The sequence below is a fragment of the Solenopsis invicta genome, chromosome 2, assembly GCF_016802725.1.
Source record: "Solenopsis invicta isolate M01_SB chromosome 2, UNIL_Sinv_3.0, whole genome shotgun sequence".
NCBI lineage: Eukaryota > Metazoa > Arthropoda > Insecta > Hymenoptera > Formicidae > Solenopsis > Solenopsis invicta.
The window spans coordinates 13,585,111-13,605,271 of record NC_052665.1 but is presented as its reverse complement, the minus strand read 5'-3'; the positions used below and the strand labels follow the sequence as shown (position 1 = coordinate 13,605,271).

The window sequence follows — 20,161 nt, the reverse complement described above, 5'->3', positions numbered from 1 at the left end:
TTAGACAACAAATAAATCAGCCTCGTCCCGGCTGCTACCGCTCCGGTGCGGATCGCCGCGGTAATCTTCGTGATGGCCGAAGCGCTCTTTGTCGGTGTCCTCCCGAGGATCGTTCCGATCGGAGACAGAGAAGCGGTGGCTGTCTTTTATTTTTCTCACCGGCGCTATCGATCACGCTCAAGTGGTTGCCCCGCATTACACATCCATTCTTGATAAAGGTGGATCGACGCATGGATCGAGACTAATCTATCTTGAAGACAATCGTAAATTTGTCACGAGAGAGAATACATGAAATGGTTCTAAATACACAAAGATGGTTTAATCTCTAGAAAAAGGAAATAATTTCTAAGAATAAAATTGAGATTGGAACTTGTTTGCAAGGCTAAGGATTTTATCATTTTTGATCAGAGAATAGTCACCTGGTGTTTTTTTTATTCCATCGTCGAAAAAGGGAATCTCACAGCACGTTGCAGCAATTTTTTTTATTGATCCAAAATCCATATTCCAGTAATCTTTCACTCGAAGATTTTGAGACCCAATTTGTACAACAGAAACAAGTTTAGCCTTATATATTTACTACCGATCTGTTGAAACTAGCTGAGGTGTAGAAACCACTCCAGGTGATCGTTTACGTTATAAAGTCAATCAAATATGATAACGGTATATTATAAGATAAATTGTTATATTATAAGAAAGAAGCGAGTGTTCAGTGACTATACGTTGCGTTCTAGCGCAGTTCCTTCGAAATACACATATTTGCTGTAGTTTATCTTTGCTACTTTTTCTTCTAAGCGAAAGAGCGTCCTATAGATAAACGTAATTTTTCTTTCTGCGTTCGCTATTTCTTGGTAGGTAACGCGAATGAACAGTAAACAGTAGCTATTTCGTCGATGACCGTGATTTCGCGTGTAGGAAAAGGGTCTCGACGAATCTCGAGACTCTCTCGAAGCAGCGACTACAATCGACCACTAGATTCTTTCCGTTGTCATCGTCGTAACGAATTTTCCTTCCGGATTTTTCTATCCCAGTGCTGATCCGCTCGGGCATTTTTCCTTCGGAAGTGTCCATAAAGGGAGTCGCTATCAAAAAGTCCGCTACCGCGGGAGTTCCGCCTTTCCGCGCATGAATAAAACAACTGGATTTAATATATATTTCGTGGTCATATGGACACCGCGGAGCTTAGAACGGCCGAGAAACGACTTCCGGTGCGTTTCACTGGCTCGAGAGGCCGTGCAGGCGGAAGTTGAGTGCCACTGCGAAGATCTACGAATCTCAGACCATACGAGCTGCTGCAGACGACGGTGCATCCCTTGTCGCGAGAAGGAAAAACGTCGCGAATTCCCAAGATCCATTACCATGTAAATATTGCATCGAGTTGCCTCTCTCGGAATTTTACGGCCAGTCACATGCATTATATCAGCCGTATTTTAATTCGCGATATTTCCAATGGTCATGTGCGTTGTTTCTCTAATAATATTTATGGTATCAGTATACGCAGTGTCACAACAAGCATCTCAGGATGGTACTGTTTGTCGACAATGTACGCAACTAAAGCCGATCTGTTGTAACACAAAATATGGCAAGATAGTAAAATTGTTTCATTTTTCCAATAATAAAAAATTTAATATTTTAAAATCTTTCCAATAATAAAAAAAATGCAATCCATGATTTGCTATTTTATATCTATTTTTGCGACAGTCGATATATCTATTTTGCATCTTGTGAATCGTGGATCAAAATATTCAGGTACATATATCTCTGTACAGAGAAGCGCGCGTAAGTCTTTCGCTCATGTTCTTATTTCCGAGGTCTTATTTATACTACCTTTGATCCTGCATTTCCAGAGGATCATATGTAACTGCAAACATTCCGTGTATTTGCAGTACGCAGTGTACTTGGGTAGATTACTTGCGTGTGGATTACACGCGGTTAGTTTATGCGAAATAATATGTGCGCAACACGAAGGATCGCGTGTCTAACTAAATTCTAACATCTCGGTCGCTGAAGCTGCACTTAATTCCGAAGTATAAGGGAAGGAAAAGAGTTAAATCGGTTTAAATCTCATTAAATCGAGCATCGCCTGGTAAAAAATAAATGGGGCTATTTGCGGGTTGCAAGCCTTTTTTAAAACGCTATCGCGTGGATGACGTCAATCTCGATAACAACTTTAATTTTTAAGTGCGAACAACTTCGGATCTGTAAGGTATCTATAATCTCTTTTACAGTTATTATAGACTATTTTGGGTTGCCGGTCAGATTTATTTTAAAATAAGTTATAGTGGATATCTCATTTATATCTATCTATAAATCAGTATTATTGAGCGTTGATATAATATTACTATTTTGGTTCGATTTTAGAACTACATTTCAAGATCGAAAGTGACGGTCTAGTTCAAAGAACTAGAAAATGTATATAAAATTACATGTGAAATATTATTTTAGCACTGAGATCCGCTATGTTCGTTATTGGTCTCTTCCTGATTTTAATTGTATTATATACGTTGCGATCTTTATATTATATAAATTATTGTTAAAAATTTTAAGATTACGCACCAAACCAAGTAATTTTTTTAATCCAGATTTTTGTCGCTGAAAACAAACCCATAAATAAAATTGCTTGATTTTCCAGCTATTTAAGCTAAAAAAATAAAAAAAGTTTTAAATTCAATTTTCTTAAAAATGTGACGTGAAACAATTCTACATATAATAGAACAATTTTATTTCTTTTTAAATGTTAAGTTTGACTAAAATTATTTGTTAGATGTGAAGTATTTCAATTTTTTTCAACTTAAATAACTAAAAAAATTACGTGATAGAGCAATTTTATTTGCAGATTTATTTTTAGCGATAAAAAATCCACAAGAATCAGCTGGTGTGATCCATAGTCTAAACTGTCATGTTATTATCTAATTTTATTTTACAGGTTAATTAATAATATTACTATTTCTTGCAAGAAATTTTACGTTACTTCTTACAGCATGAGAAATTACGAGATACGGAATTGATTTGAATAGCTTTGAAAACGTTGATTTAATCTACTTGTATTTCTGACATTTTAATTTAACATTTTAATACAATTTTGGAATATCCCTAATTTGAACGTAGTTTACATATCCCGAGATCGATATCTGTACCACGTTGCTGTTTGTCGATACGTGTACTATAATAACATCTATGTTGTTTGTTTCAGGTAAGGATCTAAATTTCGCCAGTAATAACGCGGGTGAGTGTTACATCTAACAATATACAGTTATTACCGCATGCACCAGTTCTCGATTACCAATTGTTCTCTGTGTTGACGAGAGTACGCTAGAGTTTCCGTGCAACTGCGTATTCGTAATCGACATTAACGACCCGTATGCTCCGTGCTTTCAAATTTTGCGAGTTTCGTTATGTTACTGACGATCTACCGGCAGAAACAATTATTCGCGAGTAATACAGATTAACTCGGTCGTAAATTTGATTCGATTTTGGCATTCAACGTCACGATGCCTCGTTATTTCTCGCAAGTTTCTATATGCGGCTTGCTAATTTATAAAGTAATAATAAAAGTTAAAAGATCGCAGGTGTGTTTAGTTCGAGTCTAATAATTCCAAGACAACTTCTACGTACGCGTAGGCACATGTATCTTTTGTTACAATTAGCAGCAGTGTTTCGAGTGGTATCGTGGTCGATACCACTAGAATTCGACACCGCGCTAAGCCTACTTATGCAAGGAATTGTACTACATTCGCGTTACCTCTCTCTTTTTATACCATTCCAAACTTGGTGCAATTTTCGACGCCGCGTGGCAAGCGGCTCATCTTCATTCAACCTTGTCGTGAAGAAAGTACCGATTCACCTAAATCCCGTGTAATTCGCCAAAGATTCTCGCGCGCACCGTAAGTTGAGATCCGGCGAAGGAAGAAGTATTCTTCCGCAAAGCGACAGTCCGCCGATGACGAGGGGTTGGTTTTTCACGCGGGAGAAGGAGGGACAAAGGAGTCCATCTGGAATCAGAAGAAAGAGCGAGATCGGAAGACTCGCCTTGGGTACCGCCGAGATAAGGACGGCAAATTGCAAGCAATCTGGCTGATTAGGCTCCAGGATAGTAATCCCAGAGATCCCGATGCCGGGGGCCGTCGTCCTATCCGACTGCAACTGCCTTCGGCCGAAGAACGGGTACGAAAACGGACTGCACCGAAGGAACCGAGGAGCGGGGAGGAGGGGGGATGTCGAGCGAGGAAAGCGACGTCCGTTACATCCGCATCGCGGGAGATTAGGATTCTGCTGGGAGAAACCTCGGTAAAATTGCGGAAAGGGGAATTTCTTTTCATGCGCCAGATCGACGATACATGTACTCGTACGTTACTCTCGTATACTCTCGTCGTCGCATTCTCTTCGTTTCTTCCCCTCTCCTCCCTCGCATTCTCCCTCCTCGTTTGCGACGTTCCGTTCTTCGTTTCCGTTCTCCATGTCGCGATCTCTCTAATAGTGCCGTAAACTTCTTTCGTGACGCGGTTTATCGCAGAATACGTTGCGAGAAATTGCAATATTGTTGGCCTATGAGAAGCCCCTCTCGCAGGATTCACGTCGGATCTTCAACTTCCGCTTGTCACTCCGATGATTTCTTTCTTCAAACGTTTCTCAAATACACGAGAGCTCATTCGAGATGAAAAAAGGAAGAAGGGAGACTCGAAATATACGTATTTTTAATAATTCCACACGTTGATACGGTAATCTACGTGTGTAGCGGTAAGAGAAATCGAAACTTGCGGGCGTTTTCGTCTCCGGGACGGATTTACATGGCGAAAGAACGACGAGCTGATGGAGAAGCGCGAGCCCACAAATAAATAAATAAAATATATATGAAATCCGGCGCGCAAACTCGCGGTCGGGAATGTATTGACCGCAACGAGCGACGTTCGCGTCGCGAGAAAAGTCGTGCGCGCGTCGTATCAATTTTGCCGGCACACCATCGCCGTCGCCGAGTTGCCATCCGCTTTTTGCTCTTGCCGGCAATGCATTTAAATTATTTATAATGGGGCTGCTTTTTCAATCTACGTCAGCGGGCGCTGTGTGGACAGGAGAAGAACGGCAGGGGGGAAATATATACGGGCCGGCGCGAATTAACGTCATCTACTGGCTGATCGTCACCCACACTGTTTGCGACTTATGTCCATTCCCAGCAAGCAAGAAACATTAAAGCAGCATTTAGAAATATTGATATTTCATGTATATATTTTTTTGAACGCTTTAAAATGGTATCGTGTAAGCTGTCAAAGGAAAAACAAGCGAAAATCTCCGTATACATCGTGATTTTGATTTTTGGTTGTGAAGTTCGTTGGAATAGATATCTTGGCGAATCGTAATTAGGCATTGGATAGAGTAGACGAACTTGCAAGGGCGATCGGGTTTTGTACTATCGAGAGAATTGTTTAGTGTTGCGCGTAATTTGCGATATCGTTGTGTAAGAGAGATTGTAAATCCGAGATTGACGACGAGAGATAAATTAAATTTTGTGACTGACGATTGTGACTTTTCTAAAATATTTACACACATTTTGGAGAGAATTTGGATATAAATTCAGAGCTATTCTATTCACGTAAAAACCAATCCTGACAACCCTTTACCTCCGCCCATTCAATTACTTTACAATTGTGTAAATATTTCAAAAAAATTATTTGATTTATGGTATTTTTTTTTTAAAACGTTGTTGAAATATTTTGCTATCTCTAAGTCACGGTTACAGTTTGTTCGTACTGATGTATACAACGTTAAATGCGACGTATTTGAAACATTACGTGTTATATCGTTATAATAACATGATGGTAATAATTTTATGCCTAACTTTAATTTCAATTAAATCTCGGTTAATTCCGTAGAATTAAAAAAGAACAAAAAATATTGAACCGAGTTAATCTCCATCTTTGGCAGAAATGGACATTAGTTGCGAAATGGCGCGCGATCGACATAAGGGTCGGCTTTACATTTATTAGCGACTGACGTATTCGCCATGTAATGTTGCTTTGGTGATTATCAATTGAAATGACGCACGGGTGTTTCGACATACAAAACAAGAAGAATAAAAATTGATTTAGGGATTATCTCGACGTAGATCACAAAAAGCTATCCAGTTCTACGCGTGTAATTCCTGCGACAATTGAACCAGCTATTTCAGAAAATAGACTATGCACTCATTATCTTCTTTTTTTTCTCAATTTAGTTTCAGAATCCGCTTAGCGAGATAATACAAGATATTTTAATTTCCCTTTTTCTTTTCTTCCCTCAAAGGGATTGTAATCTTTCCTTTTACTTTATTACGTACAAGTACTAAATAAAGGAGCATCAAATTTTATTTTCATATAACATTTTATACTTACTTACGCGTTTCACGGAAGGACTCTTATTTATTTAGGGTATAAAAAACGGGATGACGACGTAAATAATGAGGATATCTTGCAGTAAAATGCGTTTCCATGTATAGGAGGTGTTTTCTTTTAAGTATTACATCTTATAATCCGAGGAAAGCCAACGATAACTTTTTCTCTCATTCTATTTCTCTATTTCTCACTTGTTCCGTATGTGAAAAGTGATTATAAAATCTATGCGTGAACACGTAGGTGGTAATAGAATTTTGGAAAAGGAGGAAGCCGAGTACGGCAGGAGATGCCGTCTCAGCCATGTCCGACGTGGGATTATCGGGGTCGACAAAAGGGTTTTAAGGGGATGACGTGGGATTGGATCGCAAGAGGTGCGCCACGAGGCTCTCGAGAGCTGCTTTGTGTCTGTGCTATAATTATTATTTGTGGAACCGTCGATCTTCAATGGCCTCGTAAAATTGCGTCCTGTAAGAGATACGTGTAAGTGTCAGGTGCTGCGACCCGCGAAATCCCAATCCAGCTGATGAGTTCCATAACTCGCATAGCAGAGGCAAATTTTTTAATTCATCGCAATTTTTAGAGAACAAAGTTGTATTTGTGCATAATACGATTGATCAATCGATTGCAAATTAAAAAGTTTGCCTCGGCTTATATACGCGTTTTTCTTCGATTATTATAAATGAATATAATTTTTCTTCAGTAAGAATTTAGAATTGAGATATTAGGCGTTGTTGAATTTAAATAAAATTATACGTACTTTTCACACGCACTTGCGTACGTAAGGTATTTCCGATTTTGATACAAATTGATAAATGAAGTAAAAATTTAATTTTTTTTATACGCTAACAAAATAAAAGTTCCATGTTTTAATTCTATTTTGTAAAACATGAAGTGTCGTATCGATTTGTTTAGAAATTTTATTCAATTTTCTAAAAGTTTGCTAAAAATTGAGTCCCATGCGAGACCCTTTAATTAATGCAATCAGATTTAATTAGCCGCTGCTCAATCTCTTTTTTTCCCCCCGTCGACTTCTGGCGACTATCCGACCATGCGTGTCGGCTCCGGAAAAAAGCACTCGCTTGCAATTTCTCGTTTTCGGTGGTCGGGTTAATTAGAAAGCAACGGGCGTTAAAGCAAACGAACGCGCAGCAACTGTGCAGTCTTTTCCTTTTGCCGACTGCTTGCAAACACGTTCTCGCACATTCGCGATTTTACCGTAATTCCTTTGAAAAATTAATTACAGATGTCATGAGATGGCGACCTGGTAATTGGCGGCATGTTTTCGGTCGCCATTCGTCCCGCGTTTCCATTCCAACTTAATTCTAAATTTTATCAACTCACGATCTCGTGCTCACTTGCATGTCGACTCGCGTGGCGATAAAAGCTTAAGTAGTGACGACCGCGTTAGGCCAGCCGTGGAAATACTCGTCGCGTTCAGGCACAGGAGTCTCCGTTTACCTTGTATTCGATATTCCTCTGTATCTCTGTGTTGCAATTGTGAGATACATTTCATCTATGCCGAGTGTTTTCCAAAAGATGCGAAAATTATTGCAATATGTTCGTTTTTTACCGCGTTGGTATCTACACACAGGTATCCACATATCACAATTGAACAATATTACTTGGCGGTAAATTAAAGTGAAACATGCGAGACGAAAAGAGCGCCTCGCAGCATTTGGAAAAATAAAAAAATAGAGAGGGAAAGGGAGGAAGGGGAACAGAAAGAGAGAGCGAGCGAGAGAGAGAGAGAGAGAGAGAGAGAGAGAGAGAGAGAGAGAGAAAGAGAGAGAGAAATGAAAGTTGATCGTGCGCAGATAGAGTGTATTATAGTTTGGCCGGAAGCAGGCGAGAGTGCTATTGGCTGCGCCGTATCGTGTAACACGATCGCAAAGGGTCCGCTTCCTCCCTCGCATGCCGGTGACATCGAGCGGATTTGTAGGGAATTGCGGAAAGTGCAGAGCGCGGAAAAAAACGGCAGATAAAACACGATCCGGACCACCTGGCATAGAGAGAGTGAAGAGGGAGCGGTGGAGGGCAGGGGGAGAGAAAGGGAGAAAGGGATCCGGGAAAGGGCGGAAGGACGGCGAATGAAGGGCAGATGGGAGGATGCGGGAGGCGGGGGTGAAGGGTCGGGTACGGGCGTATCGGTCGAATTATCGAGTGGTACGTTACGGTTTTATGCAGATTCGCCAGAAACGTCGGGGCAGTTTCGAAATTAATGGCAGCCGGACAAATGTTTCGCGGTTTTTCTGCTGAATTATCGTACCCCTGGGCGCAACATAACGCGCGCGGTTCTGTTCGTGTGAGTCGCGACGTGTACTATCCACGACGTATGCGCGTTCGTACACGTGCGCGGCGATGTGATCGTGCGTAGCGTACGTGTACGAACGTCGCGACAGGGTACGCGTACATGCGCCACCGGCGAAATCGGCTTCGGCTAATGTATACATTACATGCACGGTCGCCATGGCACACTCGGTTACAAATGCCGGTATAATGCGACGGAATACGCCCGGTTTTTACTCGAAGCTCTCGGCGTATCTCGAAAGTCCGTGTGCAGCACAGTACGAAGTATCGGAAAGTTTGAGCGATAAACCGGTTTGTCCATTTAATTCTCAACTCTCAATTATCGGTGGTAGCTTCTCCGCGAAGGAAAAAAGTTACGTGGATCGATGAACTTATTGATTCGTTCGTGTCTGATGACATAATATTATAGGACAATATTTTTCCATTTTTAATTTTGTACATTTTTTCATTGTTTAGTTATTCTCGTTTATTTTTTAATTATTTATTATTACACTTTAAAAAATGATGGTGTTTATACAATTCTTATCATATAGTATTTTATGTGTAAAAACTGAATAACATTAAATCCACATTAACCGCTGTCAAAATCATATTGTTTTTTTAGAGTGTATACACGTATGTGTCTAATTTTATGTGGATACTTACATATCTGATTGCGTTAATTTTTTATTTTTATGAAAAATATTCGAGATTTATTATTGCATGCTTCTGCAAGCATTTATTATGGGTATCGAAAATTGTTTTTTTTTCTAGTTTAGATGTGCTGAAGATTTGTGCTGAAAGTGTGATACAATTACACTATGGAAAATTGTATTTAATGCATTATACTGTGGCAAACATTATGGCCGATATTCAAAACGTGTCTAACGAGGTTAACATGTTTTTCTGTCATTCTATCTTGTCATGTATTAGATGTTAAACAAAAACAGAATTACACAAAAGCGCATTCCATTTTTATAAATGCATTTTATTAATGTCAGTTTATATATTCACAGAATTGGTGAAAAGTATGCCAACGAGCTCTTATTTATTATCTATTAACAAACCGAGAATAAAAAATGAAAACATTATTTCATCGTATTATAATGCATTTTATTTAGTCTTCAAAATAATTGCGAGGCAATCATTAATCACTGATTACAAAATGAACGACGATAGATACATATGTATAGGAAATGTCTCAGACTTTGCGTGACACCTGTTAATAGCAGACTCCTGAGAACATTTTAAAATTTTATTGTGAAATGTCGAGACTAATAGTTTTCAAATCAGAAGAGTTTAAAATTAGCAGATCAAATTGTTCGAAATTCGCGTACTTTAAGTATGGCACATCGTACCGTGAAGATTCAAAATCAATATGAAAAATAAGTATCATATTTAGAAACGTCTTCAGCTGTACAATATCTGAGCGCGCGATTTTTGGACTAATTTGATTTACCAACTTAAAACTCTTCTTCAAAAACTAGTAACCTCGATGTTTTGATATTGAGATTGTCGTCTCGAATTGCTCTCAAGAATCTATTAGCGGGTCACGCGACATCTGAGACACTCTGTATATCAGTTTGGTTTATGTATGACCGATTCAAGTTTTCAACAAATGCGAATATTGAAGTAAGCTTCATAAAAGAGTACTCGGGACAAAAACGTTTCGATAAAAAAAATAATGATTTTTTTTTCAATTTGAAAATTATCAGGTCACGTTGAAATCGTAATGTTCAATTATAGTGAGAACAGTTAAATCGGTTTACTCGAAAGCAGCACACACATATGCACACACATATGCACACATATATGCTCCAAATAGAAACATTAAAATATCGCGAGTATATAGCGAGCGAATTTCATCGAGATAACATCATTCGCTTTCACCGATCAAGTCACTTAAATTAATTTCCAATCCCTTTTATCCTGGAACTGCGTTAGTGGATCGCGCGTATTACAGGATACACGGTGGCATTCCAATAGCGCCAAAAATCGCCTATGCATGAGCATTACCGGTAATGTATTACTCATGTACGCAGTGGATATTTCGCGCAAAACCGCCAAAGAAGATAACCACGAGAGATGCACACATGCTATCGCCCTACGCACATGAATAGATATTGATAATGGATTATGATGCTGATTATATATATAATATATAAAATTGGTATATATATATATATATATATATATATATATATATATATATATATATATATATATATAGCAATACGCCGCGCCGTCACTGTTCGCGCGTTTCTCTGTGATTGATTTTTTGATGCATCGTCCTCACTGTTCTTGCAACAAAGCATGCCTCAGGCTGTGGTGCAATTTTTCTTTTTTTCTCAAGCATCAATGTTGAACACGTTTCTGTATTTTAATTGATTTTAAATTCAATCACAAGCTTATATGACAATACTAGCGTAGCACATCCTGGAAATTAATTAAAGCCGACAAGCACAAAGCCTGCGTGATGTCATCAGCTTTTTGATTACTTATAACTCAGGACTTACTGCAAACCTGAGTAACACTTTTTGATCAGAGTTTTACGACTTTAATCAATTTGCAGAACATTGTTAAAACCCCGTACGGTGGATTGTGGTACATCTCGTAACAAAAGGAGGGATTGCTTCACGGTTTTCGACCTAGCCGCGAGAATATCATATAGCTGGAACTCGCTGGTGTGTGTGTATTTGTCAATTGGTTTGCCGCGTGCTTCGACGATTTGCAATGCGCGCCCGCGCGGTTAATCGAGACGGCTCGTTGGGATGGAACTTAATTCGCGCTAATCGCTCGAGCTCGAATTAATACTGGTTTCCTCTCCTCGTGTCTCACCTCCATCCTCCACTTCTCACTTCCATTCTACTAGCGTTTAATTCAATTCGTCGCCAACAATCAAACTCGAGTATTCTATACCGGAAGTTTCCGCGTTCCTTCCTTCCATCTTAGCCATTCTCTCGTCTTTTCTCTTTCTCCATTTCTCTCTACTCTATATCTGTATGTTTGCGTCTCTCTCTTTTATTTGCATTCTATCCTTTTTTTTTCTTCCACGTCCCATTTCTCCGTTCTCCACATTCCATGTTCCATTCTCAGTTTCTAGTTTCCTTTTGCATTGCTCCGTCTCCCTCCTCCGCCTCTGCTTGTCGTGTAACTTTGAGTTTCGTGTTTCCGAGCGAGGATGAAGATCAGTGGGAGGACAGATGCGGCTGCTGAGGCTACCGATGGTGGCAACGTGGTTAAACCGCGTCCGGAATTACCGTCACGACTAGTCTAAGACTTCCTCTTACACGCGTATCCTGCATCGTATACACAGATTTAACGCATACCTTACTGAATTGTGAGGCAAGAGGCTCTGGTATCTGATGTACAACAGCGATGCACAAACTGAATTGAAATAAAGTGCACCAGCATCTATCTTGATTTTAGTCACTTTATTTCAGTTCAATTTGTGCACGGTATATCGCGCGTTATAGTTCTCAAGTCGATAACAGTAAAGAATTTCGTAAAGAATTTCGTAAAGAATTAGAAAGACGTTACGTCAAACAATAAGCGGAATAATATGGCGGCCTTCATGTTCCGGTGGATTATATTTGATCCTGGATGCAGGAAACTTTTACACGAGCGCTCTCAAAACCGATTATCGCGCTATCGTTGGATTTGGTATTTTCGATATTGGTATCAATTAACCGATTGAGAGGGCGGCGGTGATTGATCGCTGTTTGGAGTACTGCTAGTGGCTCTCCAAACTCAAGTCACGCATCCCCGGCGGTCGTCGCACGCGATGCGGAAACCTTAAGTGAAACCTTTCACGCGGCGTGACCGATCGTGTCACTGGTCGTTGTCACGAGCGATCGGCGTACATACTCAGGTAAGCGTGGCCGAAATCGATGTGATCGCGCCCCGCTCTAGTGACGCGTGCCGTCCAATAAGCCTTCACGCGAGCGTGTAATGCCGCGACCTGTACACGATCTGCTTATACTCGACATCCAGTCCGATATTGACGTCAATTATCTCGTCGAGGGTGGCGCAAACATGCGCATCGGTGATCATTTAAAACTCGTCGCGCGTCGCAGGGAGAGAGCCAGTGCAGTGGTTAAATCGCCACAAAGATTATGAAAGTATGATAACGCGAAATCCGTTTAAACAACTTTCGTCAGTTTAATATACAGTCCCGGATTTGTATAATTTCTCTTTCGCGGGTACAACACAGCGGGATTAATCGCTCCTGTTCCTATGGAGGCGCACCGGATCGGCACTGACAAGAGTACATTCGTTGACAGTTCCATATATTTTTTGTCCGACAAACGGCGAGTATTTAGGGATTACGCGTTGCAATATGTTTATTTGAAGCGCGCGATCCGCCACCAGTAGAACTGAAAAACGCAACGATATTTATTCTGAAAAGCGGGTTATCGGCAATCGTAGATTTATATGTCCATGCATGCAACGGACCGATAACTGTTTCTCTATTGGTTAAAATCTCTCTCTCTCTCTCTCTCTCTCTCTCTCTCGCTCTTGCCCCTCTTCGTTCCTCTTGGGGTCCCTTGGGGTGGCGCAATATTTATATAGAAAAAAAACATTGCTCATCCTTGTGGCAAACTGTTGCCATGCTATTTTTCATTCAGATGAATGCCAGTTGCACCGATGAGAGTCGAAGGCTCGCGCTTGATATTTTTTTCAGTCTTGGGCAATTTATAAAAGTTCACTGTGTTTTTCGTGCGAGCGCTACAAATCATCATTGTCAAAATTGTATGTATATATGTGGAATGCGATAAATCATAATACCTGCGTAAGCGTAATGGAATAAAAATCGCAGCTGCATTGTCGTCGTCTATTTTTCAGCCGGTGACTAACGATTGTCCCGTATTACAATTATTTTGAAGAATAGATAAAGTGCTTTATTATTATACGACGAAATAGTATTTTTATTTTCTATTCGGTTTGTTAGTGGATTAGGAATGAATAGGGAAAGCGAGACTGTCATCAGAGTAGTTTTCATAATTTTGGCATTCGACACATTTTTAATAATTATTAATTATTATTAAACTGCATTAATGTGATAGAGAGGACTTTCTTTACATTTTTACGTCAGAAACGTTTCTGTGTACGATATAGTTTTTTTGTAATAAGTAAAATACGAACGCGTTACATGCTGTTACAGAAAAACAAATATACATTACAATATTTTAAATGTAGCTTGCATCACTGTAGAAATATTAAATATGAAGCATTTTGTTAGAAATAAGTTATAATTAAATGTTCACTTCTCACTTGCGCATAAGCTAAGTTTGCCTTAAATTTAAGGCAAGCTTAACATGTTCTAACTTAGCATTTTATTTTAATTTATTATTTTATTTTATCATAACAGATTACTTATTATTATTAAAAATAATGTGTTATATAGTAACAGTAATTTTTCTTTTAATTGATAGTACGTGACTGACATTTATTCTCTCAAGCTGAAGAACAATAATACGAAATTTTTAAACATTTAATTCACTTCTCAGATTTTCCTCTTTCCTTATTATAACACTTGTTTGATTGAAATCAAACTTATACACTTATATCATAAAAGATATATTTTGTGGTAATTTTTCCATTGTTTATAAATACATTGACGGAACGCAATGCTAACTTATTTTTTATGCTGATTAAATATTGAAGAATTTTGCAAAAATGTTTATAAAAGAGATGTAAAATCAATCGCGCAGAGATGCATAGATTCGAAAAGTGCGAATATATTAAAATTAATTATTACACTGAAATTTAGATCGAGATATACATCTTAGATTTTTGATAATCGTCGGGGCACTTCGTCGGAACGGACGATGAAACGGATCGTTAGCAGCAATTTTCGCTGACGACCGGAAATCCGACCCGGCCAGTTTCACGCGGTTTACTTGGGATGGAGATTACCGGAGATTCGCGTGTATTTTCAACGCGGCGATTTTTCAAATAAACGAAAAAGAAAGCGTATTCCTCATCAACAGACGCGCCACAGAAGTTATCGGGATATCGATCAGATCTAGAACTTTGTAAGACGGCGAGAGAGAGAAAGAGATATCCGCGCATATGTGTCCCGGAAACGGGATACCCGGCCGGCCCCGACCCCCTATATCCGGGGCCAATCTCGATTTTACGAATTTTGTTCGCGTCGCGCGATAGATTCGTAACTTCCCGACTCTGCTTACCACAGCGATGGAATCGAACTACTTTCGAAAGTATTAAGAAAATTGGGGTGTCGAGTGCGCGACCGATATTATGCCATCGAATGTACCTGGAGAGCGTGCAACAATTTCGATTTTCTCTCCTTCCATCTCAGGAGATCGTGTCGTATCTAGGATGTTTGAAAATTCACCGACAGACCGTACATTCTGCGGTTTCCATCAAATCGGATTCAATTTTTCCCCGGCAAAGGTCAAACGCGAAAAGATTGCGAGTAAACGGCTTTCCCGCAAATTTATTTATTTATACAATACATAACGAATCCGCATTGTGACTATTTCACTTTAAATTTACGACGGGATCGAACGATGCTCGACGATAGTATTAAATAAATGGAATATCGAACGACGGTCGATATTATTCCGCCGAATGTATTGGAAGTGTGTAACGATTCCAATTGACTTTGGCATCGGCGATGTCGGATCACGGAGATCTCCTCGATCTCTGCCTTTCGAGAGTCGTGCGCGAATGTGTATTCGACGATTCGACTGACTATTGATGATAGCAGGTAACTATTTTTGAAAGCGTTCTATCTGACAGAATTTATTAATACTGAAAAACATTTTAAAATGCATATGCTAATAATATCTTGCTTTTATGATTTTTACACTTGAAGGATTTACACTGGCGTTTTCTTGAAAAAAGTAGTTTTAACAACGATTCGAAAAAATTAAGTTTGAAATCAGTAGTAATATTATTGAGACCACATCGGAGAATACATTTTTAGCAGAGATAAAATCGTAAAGAAAGTTTTCGCTTAATTTCCAGTAATATTCGTGGAACATGAAACGAGCTGTCCGCGATATATTAAATTTGAGGCTCTGTTGTGCTTTTGAACCGGGTCATCGATAACTGCCTCGAAATGGCCTCGCTTCGCGGAGGAGAGGGAAGCATTTTAAACTTTCGATCTCCGCCAGCGCGGCTTGATCCGCCTCTTTTCCGTACGGTATCATGAAAGAGCAATTATATCGTAGCTGGGGCGATCTAAAGCGCTGCCAATTAATTGCCGGCCTTTTTTTATTGCCCCGTCTCACTGTCATTTGTCCCTCATCGGGCGATCTAAATAAGGGTTGGTAACATTAGCCGAAGCTTGATAACCGAATATCGACCACGCTTTAACGAGCTCCCAGAACACGCGCGCACCTATGACGTGTCGCCGTCGCTTTATCTGCTTGCTTCAGGCAAGATCGACGATGCTCGATGTGGTAGCTACATGTGTACCGCACCTTGTAACGCACGGTTTGAATTAAATTACCACCACTCGCGAGAGTGAGTAACATCTCATTCCTTGTAATACGCACATACAGCGGCGCAATTACGTGCCCGCGTAGAATTTAAGGGCGCGTCTATTGTTACCGCGTTATTTCACACAATTCCCTCGGTGAGCACTCACTCGTGGCCGCGATTACGTAGCAGTTTGTAATTTCATGTATTTATATTAAATCATCGATTTATTCGATAATACGTCATTGATTATCGTGAAGCTTAACGTGTAGAATGCAACAAACAGTATTAACTGTTATCAGAGTTATTGTAATAACGCGAAGTGTGTTAAAGCTTAGCATTCGGCGATTTAACGACGATTGTTCCAGAAATCGTCGATTGATGTAAAATAGGGCAGAGCTGCTTTCTCGGTGAGAGGTAGCTTGACACGTTTTAATCCTCAGGAGCTTTCGCAGGATTTGTTCGTGAAACTCAGTCATCCGCATTGACGCAATCGCACACGCGTGTCCGAAACAATTCACCCGCTCCCTCGAGTATTTACGCCGCATCACATCTTAGGGCGTAACATGCCCTGGAGTTTGCTTTTGCACACAAGTTTCCACTTTAGACCTGCGGTCTTATTGCGAGCCTAGCGATACACCTGATCGTACGTTACAAACTTTACTCGTAACTAATGCCACGCTTTGCCGCGCGTTTGTTCAACAAGAGCCTAAGACCCGGAGGCCGCATTCGCCGAGAGAGAGCAGCTCGAAATTTCAGTTCTACTCTTGTTATTAGCTTACGAGCGTACGGTTATAGACGGTGCGGTATATACGTATAATTGAACCCCGTTAATGGGACGAAATATTAGACTTTTGAAAAAAAAAAGATTTAACATTGTTCAATTTATACTCTCTAAGTCAGAAACAGTGTGTTATTTACTGAAACACAGTTATAGTCTAATTTTAGTGATGTAACTACATCAATCAGTGATATATGTGCTGTCTTTCAGTGACAATATATCGATTCGGTCAGTCAGAGTACTCTCTTCTTAATCGACATCACTGAAAAATAGTGAAAAGTCGTTGATGATTACAGTTAAGTATAGCACTGCAAATCAGTAAGATTCCATCGATTCAGATTTAGAGAGTAGTATCGAATTTTACCCAGTTTGTTAGTTATTTTTAATCTTATAAGTCGCCATTGCTCTTTACTCAATATGTCGTTACTTTAACTAAAGCAATGAAGTTGAACAATTTAGCTAAAGAAATGTTAAATTTGACTGAAATTTAGTTTATATTATTTATTATGCGCTTAACATGGACGCTGTTTACTTTGAAGCTAAGCAATTCAACCACAGTTGATTAGATGAAGTTGTTTTTTTCATTACATTTTTTGTACTAAAATAATAAATTTTGACACACACACACACACACACACACACACACACACATCTACAAGGGGGATTAAAAACAAGAAACTTTTATTTGACTCAAGGACTTGCTTTAAATTTGGTTTTTTAGTATTTAACAGTAAAGTATTTCATTTTTTTGCGATTTTCAAATAGTTTTATTACAGTATTCAACGTATAAGCTGCGCAATTTAACAGAAAATTTTATGTCAGAAATAAAGTTGAGAGATAAAGAGTGAAGGAAGAAATTCTACTATAATTATCTATGTAACAATGTAAGAAATCATCCATTTTTTAGTTAGTCGCAATTTGACAAAGGTATATCTAAAATAAAATTAAGAGACAAAAAGTGAAGAGAGAGAGAGAGAGAGAGAGAGAGCACCATTTAAGTATCTTATACTTTAATAAGAAATCATTCATTTTTCAGTTAGTCATTTACAATGGTTGAATACCTAATTACGTAAATAAAAAATTACTACGTATCCGCGAAGAATAAATTGCTCCTTCGACAATTCTTCTTTGTCAGATAATTCTTTCGCTCGTTTGGCGACGTGCGAGGTTTCTTTGGCGTCAGCGAGAGTTAATTGCGGAAATAAAACGGTGACAAGTTTTACGAACATTTTCGCGTCCACATGATCGCCGTTTTCCGAATCCAGCTTTCCTCGCTCGCAACTCGGTTGCGCAAGCCTGCCGGTTAATTTTCCGCTAAGTAAACGCACACACAGGTCGAGCGACCCGAGAACAAAATCGATAGTCTATTATTCGGGCTTAAGTTGCGCGATTTATGTGTACACTCCATCTTCGTGCTTGCCTCTCGAGATTCTAGTGCGCCGGTAGGTGAACATATTTCGATCTTCCGGACCGACACTTGGATAAGACTCCTTTGCAAGAAGTGCCAGCGGAGGTACACACCGATGCGTACTAGGAGAAATTATTCTGAAATGATGAACTTGTGTTTTGCTGAAATCACAGATGCACTTTCTATCTCTAAGTAGCGATTTCTCATGTTTGGATGCTTGATAAGGATATTAATATTGTACAGAGAATGTATGTACCTACCAAAATAACTTGTTACAACAAAACTACGAAGGTTGGATTCATAATAAATTTTGATTTGCGTAGTTTCGTATCGCAATACTTTGATATAACGTGTAATCAATATTTACCGTGTGATAATTGAAAGGTTGCTGAAACCAAATAGCTATTACATCATAATATTAAATACACAAAATGAAGTATAGTAAACGCTATTCTGCAGAAAAAACTTATTTTTTTTGTTAGCACATAATGCAAGAAAAATATATATTTATGAACTTTAAAAAATGATTCTTTTACAAAAGTCGAACATTTAACTAGTTGTACACATGTTTTAGTAATAAATGTTCAAGAGATTTCAATATGAAATAAAATAAATTTACTTCAAAAACATGTTTAGAAGATACAGTTACAATTATTCATGTTAAAAAGTACTTGATAAATTTTAAAAATATTTCAATTAATGTGGAAATTTAGGATCTTTATTTCGAAGACTTATATTACTGAAGCATATAACTAGCTGACTTTTTTTCATTATATTTATTTTTACAAGTTTGTATAGGTATTTTTAAATTTTTTTTGTATTGAATACAAATGTTTATTTTGTTATTTATATAGCTTTTATTCTATTTTGTTTAATTATTTAGTTTTAGCATCTTCCCAATTATCATCCTGTATATTATTATCGTACCAGGTGTATAAGATTTTTATTTGAGAAATTAAAACATTTCGAATGTATTTTTATATAAACATATAATTGCGATAAAATCACTTACAACTGTTAGCCAGATATGTGTGCTCGTATATCTAGCTAATAATTTAAGGAAGCGTGCGAAATTTGGCTCGCACCATTTTGAAAACGGATGGCTCGCGCGACGGGCATTGTTTCCGGTTAAAAGACTTCTCTAACTCGCAGCTGCCATGTTGTCTTGCGTGCCGCTAGAGTCTGAAGATTCGATGGATAAGGCCCGAGAGCATCCGATCTTGGAACAAAGAAAACTTAGCTACTCGGCGACGAGTTAGCGAGGTTATCCGGCCGCGTTAACCCTTTCTCCGCTCGCCAAGCTTTCCTCGGCGAAAAGGGTTGGATGCTGCGGGAAAAGGGTGCGCGGGATCGGACGTGGGATAGCTTTTATTTCCAAGGAACCTTGTCCAACAAGCCGTCTGCCACAATGCCGCGAAAGTTTCCATTGTGTTGCGCGCACATGCACGCCTACTCGACAATCAGCCGAGAAGCTGCACTTTTTGCCGGCTCGCCTTTGGCCGCCATTGTTCAATGATTGATGATACCGCAGCGACGCTTTAAGTGGAACAGAAGAAAGATTGGCGCGAGGAAAGTTTAGCCGGAAATTATGTGCACGGTAGTTTAAACGCAGACGACATTTTTCTAATAAGTCGTTGGCTTAAAGTTAAATGTTAGCCGGACGCTGTAACCGTCAATCTTGCTGGTAAAACTCCTACTCGTTTAATTCTAATTTAAATAATCTGCAAGTAGGTCATTAATCGCACAGCATATATTGTTTAATTCTCTTTAATTATATAAAAAGAATTCATTTAATTATATATACTAATTTAATTATATTTCAATTTTTTTTAAATGTAATTTTTTATTTGAACTGTTATAAAATAATATTCA

General features: G+C 39.0%; 1 protein-coding gene across 10 annotated transcripts in view; it reads left to right on the top strand.

The window, feature by feature from the left end:
* The window catches only part of LOC105207562 (agrin), a 731,430-nt gene that overhangs the window by 250,055 nt on the left and 461,214 nt on the right, over positions 1-20,161 (top strand). For 8 of the 10 annotated variants that reach the window (XM_039458551.1, XM_039458546.1, XM_039458543.1 and 5 more), the window contains one exon: positions 3,191-3,223. The exons of the other annotated variants lie outside the window; for them this stretch is intronic. In XM_039458551.1, coding sequence (XP_039314485.1) covers positions 3,191-3,223 — 33 coding nt within the window. The remainder of the gene's footprint in view (positions 1-3,190; positions 3,224-20,161) is intronic. 10 annotated transcript variants of the gene reach the window in all.